At 37.1% G+C, this 6,000-nt stretch overlaps 1 protein-coding gene across 1 annotated transcript; it reads right to left on the reverse strand.

Annotated features, from left to right (window-relative positions):
• Positions 1-1,684: 1,684 nt before the first annotated feature.
• On the reverse strand, positions 1,685-4,727 carry LOC102802021 (solute carrier family 52, riboflavin transporter, member 3-like). Its single transcript, XM_006818270.2, has 3 exons — positions 3,947-4,727; positions 3,411-3,859; positions 1,685-1,894 (listed from the first exon to the last, which is right to left on the reverse strand). The coding sequence occupies exons 1-3, from the start codon at positions 4,725-4,727 to the stop codon at positions 1,685-1,687; spliced, it is 1,440 nt and encodes a 479-aa protein (XP_006818333.2).
• Between the last annotated feature and the right edge of the window lie 1,273 nt (positions 4,728-6,000).

Raw genomic sequence — 6,000 nt, forward strand, 5'->3', positions numbered from 1 at the left:
CTGTTTTCCTGCCGTACAGTTTCTGTAGCATGTTTGATATACGGTAAACGATCAACTCCGATCCGGACTAGATATATTCCAGTCCGCTGGAGCTCAATAGTACTTTGTTTCCTGTCATCTCTCGTTAGGCGCGTATTCACTGGGTTTTACATGTACTTGTCCGTCCTTGTTGTGTTTTGGCAAACTCATAGCTTACTGATTCGCGAGATGTCAGTCTTCTCTTCTTGGTCATCTATAATTACATATATGTATAGTAGTTACCCATTACTAAAACGAAGAAATCACGACATACCCGGGCGACACACCTGTTACACCAGAACATCTAACCTAAGAATATAATTCTTGGTACATCTCTGTTCACGTTGCGTGATTCTGGTATAATACAAGAATATGGTATCGAGTTGTGACTGTTTCAAGTCGCTATTTGATATAAGTGTTCATTATAGATTTTGTTACATGTTACACATATCAAATATGCAAATTTCAAATTGAGGCATCATCATCACAGTAAGAGCTGTCAACTTTGACCTCTGTTGTATGTATATGTTCCATTTATCTCAGAAATGTTTCTTAAACTAATAGGGGATTTTCCGTACAATTGCGAGATCTCGCGAGATGTATGAAAAACGCGCGTCGAACGTCTGCCGCAAAAATCGAATGATTTGATTTTGAACTAGAATTTCTTTATTTCGTAACTCACATCGACCGGCCGATCTTCGACAGAGGAATATTGCTTCCGAATACCCTTACTTAATCAAAATTGCCTATCATCAAATGTGGACAGCACATTATTAAGCATGGAAATGTCACCCAAAATACTTCACGTTTGTCGAATCCCACGCGATGTTTGACGCGACTACGACGCTATGACCTTTGTTTATCCTGTTTTTACGTTCGATTTCACGCATAACGCGTGATTCTCGCAGTGACCGGAAAATGGTCTATTAGAGATAGCTACGAATTCTATTATGTTTATCATTTTTTAAAATAAAAAACACACCAAGTCTACTACCCCATTAAACCCTCTACAGACAACAATAATAAACGTGAAGATAAGGGTTTACTTACTTTGTTTAAAAGCAACAAGGATGAGAACATGGTTCAGTATTGTTGTTCGATACCAAGCTGATTAAACTATGTTGCAATGTTTGACACGTTTTTTTTTTATTTCATGTATTTTGTTTTTATACTATTTTTATTATTTCGTATTTTTTTTTAACAAAACTTCAAAACAACAACCAGAAAAAAAATAAAAAATATATAAAAAAATAAGTTATTAAAATATATATTTAAAAAAGTAAAATACCCAAACTAAGATCTTATTTTAATCAGATTGGTTCGATACTGAATGTCGATGGAAACTGTATTATGATTTATCAAAAATTAAATACAACGTTTTAGCACCTTAAAGGTTGACACATTAAGCATCAGCATGGATTATGATTATACCGGTACGTACCAAAACAATCATCGCACATTACTATTTGTTAGTGTTTTTAGTTCATTGTGTTCATCATTAAACAAACAGCAAATACCAATTACATATTCTCATCCAATGCATCTTTGAATTTACCCCATTATCATCACAGTTTTGAAACAGCTCCCATTCCCTTGAATAAACCCATTCAGTTTACCCAGCTGAACATTCCCTCTAAATATTTCAAAACATGTTGGGTTTGGCAATTTAATAGCAGGTAAATACGCAAGGATCGTTTGGCTCAAACAAATGCAGTGTATTGATCAGTGGGAATATAAGAATCGCGCCACACAACGACCCAATCTGTGTCACTCCGCCGTACAAAATAAGAGCATTTCTGCCTTCATGACGTAATATTCCTCCAATAGAGACTTTGATGTAAGTGAATATAAAATAAAATAACAACCATACCACGACCTGGAAATAAAAGCATATTGTTAACATGACGGTATTGTACGTGCCGAATGTGGAAACGAGCGCACAAATTTGTTGTTGGCGCTTTACACATTATTTCCCATGAAGCGAGTGAAATTAGAAAGCATTGCCAGTGAAATGTCACATGGCGATAAATAAGAAAACAGAAATACGGTACTGATTACTTGTGTATTACGCGTCTCTAATATATACAGACACAGTACTGTGTATATTCGGTTATTATGTCATGAACTAGTTTTTGCGTATCTGTTGATTGACTTCTTTAGCTGATTACTAGTGAATGGCTGTGTTATATCTGTCATCATTTAGGCTCATGCGAGATCCTGGATGGAACTCGACTCAGTGATTTGAAACTAATTACGATGTAACCGTCGCTATCCGAACCGCTATTTCTGACAGTTGGGTATTCGCAGTTAGTAATACAGTGAACGATTAATCAAAAGATATGACGTGTCCAGTACTTAGTTTGATTGGCTATGTGCAAGTTGAATGTGTGAAGGCCACGCCTTAGAGTCTTTTAACTGCTTTTTAATTGGTTAAGGTTTTGAAAGTGAATAAAGTTAGTTGGTCTTGGCGAGAACACCACGAGAGACACAGAGTCTTGGGTCAGCCTTGCGATAGTCTTGGGGACTTTTCCCCAGGGCGCTGTGTCTTATAGGCAAGGGTTATTTTCGTTCAACGTAATTGCAATATTTTTTTGTTCGTACAACGTAAATTGAAAAAATAAATTCTGTAATTCTGTAATCACAGGCTAGACGTACAACGTAATCAATCAAATATTGTTTGTACACAGTAAAAATGTGTTATTTTTCTCGGTACGTACAAGAATTTACAGCCCCAAAAAAATCGTAAAAAATAAACGTGGGAAATTACATTTTAGAAACTGTAAAACGACTAGATGACACAATTCACCACAACATTGAATGTCAAGACGAAAAAGGCCCTCTAACCAAATGAAGAGCATTACGAGGGTAATATGCGCATGCGTCTCTACACACGGCGCAGTAATGGCGGAGAATTTGAGTCGGAGAGCTCTTCGGACCATTCAATGTTTCATTTTTTAACACTGTAAACTGTAAAAACGTCTTTTTTTCCTTGTAAATTGTAAAAAACCCTTTTTATTTCCCGTAAAACCGTACTAGCTACCCCCTTGCCTCCCTTCCTTATAGAGTACTCGACTGACCGACTAAAGACGAGAGTTGATACGTATTTCGTTGTGTGTGAATATACCCGATCCCGCACCTCAAGGGGACGAGATATAGAGACGAGACGAGATTCCCCCCGACACGTGTTGGAGAACCCCATAGGAGAAGAATTCCCCCGTGATAATTATATAATAGTATGTCACCAATGACTCGGATATTTCAACGAATTGTCAAATACATTTTAAAATGTAGGTTAGATGTAATGACGAGTTATGTAGTGATTTTCGATTAACATTATTTAAAGGGCGAATTGATTAAAAAAAGAGAAAAGAACAGAAAAATAAAACACTCACCGATACTACCCCTCCCCATGGACTGCCACATAATGGCGGATATGGACTCATTGCAGCACACGCTGTGATGTAACATGCTACAGCAGTTCCTATAACAGTGAGAATTCCTATTGAGATATTAGATTTTGCTGGTAACCAATGCACACACAAACTAGCTGTTGGTATCATCATTAATCCTAAGGTAATTGCTAAATGATAAGCTAGGTTACCATAGGGTAGGGTGGAATACGACTGAATAGAAGGCATAATTCCATTTGTTAGACTGCAACAATACCCTTGTATTATTAACAAATACCACCAGTCAAATCTGCGAAGTTCACGTTTCAACGTCTTTGAGTTTTCAATGACAGAGAGTTGTTCTTCGCTGCCTTTACGACTCAAATCATCGGTACTGCCGTAACTTGTGATAGGTTTTTGTATGATCACGCTGTCAGTGCCTAAAGGTGTTTCTATGATGCCGTTGTCAGAACTAATAGGTGTTTTTATGATGCTGTTGTCAGAACTCGGTTTTACATCCCCCTTGCAAATGTTGATGCTATCGAGAGTAATACTCAAATTATCGAACGCAGCTTCAGAGGATTTACGATATTCTACAAGTTGGACATCCTCGTGATCGATGTAGAACTGTCTGATTAATGGAAGATGTGCTAACAGAGCAAACGACACTAGACTGGTCAACAACAATCCAGCAAGCAGTAGGAAATATACTTCCACTGAGTACCTGGGCTCAGAGTAGTAGTAATCTTGTTCATAGTATGTTGTGTTTGTTGTTTCATTGTAGTAGGTGATGTTAACACACTCTGGATTGCCACTGGAACCTTGCAGAAGACCAAGTATACTTGGCACAAACGCACTCATACCTTCGCCGACGAAATATGACGTCATAAACATAGGTGAGAATACAGTCATGAATGCCAAGAAAGAGACGGACGAGGTACAGTCGACCAATGCGAGGAACCCACACAAAGTCAGCAACGCCATGCTGTGCTCTTCACCGTTTACGTAAGTCGTCTCATCCCACAGTGGAGCTAACAAAAAACACGCCACCATACCAATGGATATGATGAGATAATTGGTTGGTATCTCGATCCTTTTTTTAGTGAACTTGTTAACTATAGAAAACGTGAGTGGTCCAATGTTGGCGATTTGAATAACCAGAACGAGATATGATGCCAGAGCCCATCCTTCAGGGAGGACGTTTACCATCAGCGGAAGCTGGACCCATACGCCATTGATATCTAGCCATGAGGCCATTCCAAATAAGCATACGCACACTTGCACAAAGTACAGTCTATATTTTGAGTCTTCTGTCTCCATATTCTTTACGAGTCACGTTAACCAAAATATGGATACCATTTATTACCATCTAATATGTCTACAGAGAAAATCATATGTAATTTATTAAAACATCATCTCATCCACATATCTTCAAGTCTTACTAGTAGTTTCCGTTCTTGTTAAAGCGCGGCAGTCGTCGTGCCGCGTCCTGTTCGATATGGGACTCATAGCGACGTATACAACGCGTGTAAAATACATTGTTTATTTATATGAAATTCGAACACGCGCGTGACGACCACCGCGCTTTAATCTCTCAGGTGAATTTCCGAAGTGAATGTGTATCACATCCTACATCACGTTCACAGAATGCAATTACAAAAAAGCAGTGAAAAAACGCTACAACTTGCGGGTAAGGTCGTTGCACACTCGCACGGATGTTCTTGAATTTTCTTCTCGGATCAGTAGATTCTCTTAAATAATGCGCATTGTTCAATGAAAATAAACGTTCTGCTGTTGATGCATCGACGGCAGAGGGCTAAGTTGTTACGTATATCTCGAATGTAGGGAGTTTCGACCACACATGTTTTATATCTTGTTGATTGAATCCTTGCAGTTTATGTATTTATATTTAAATTATTTATTTTATTTATACTAATAACTCGTACATTACAAGTACGGCGTTTTTATATTTATTTACCAATAACTCGTACGCCAAGAGTACAGCTTACTAGTATTTGAATTAAATTTGCCGAGATAAGTTCAGAAATGGTTATTTATTCGCTTCGCTTGTATTTCGACAATTATATACCTTTCCATGACTAGTTTAATTTGCAGTATGTATGCTTGATATTAATTTTTAAAAAAAACAACATATTTTTAAAGGTTTGCATAGACAGACGCACCAGACGCATTTTTATAAATTAACAAGTTTATATTTTTAATATGTATGTATAATTGCTGAACACATCGGAATTACATTCTGATAATTATATTTTATATTAAATAAAAAATAAATACACCATGCTTGCAACGCACGCAACGAGTTATTATTATATGAATGTAAATACACCGTATGTGTAAGGTGCGAGTTATTGGTAAATAAATATAAATGCTTGTCGAAACTATTTCTGGGGTGGCGAATGGTGGCCGACTTCCACCCAACGTATATTGCTTACATATTACAGTTACTAGTATCTTATAGACATTATCTGTTGTTTGAAGTCACGGGATTCTCTGAAATACTGATACTAAAGGTCATATTGCAGAAAATATCAGTAAATGCAAATAATACATTTATAAACAAAATACAACA

Source organism: Saccoglossus kowalevskii, chromosome 13, assembly GCF_978046115.1.
Source record: "Saccoglossus kowalevskii chromosome 13, keSacKowa6.1, whole genome shotgun sequence".
Classification (NCBI taxonomy): domain Eukaryota; kingdom Metazoa; phylum Hemichordata; class Enteropneusta; family Harrimaniidae; genus Saccoglossus; species Saccoglossus kowalevskii.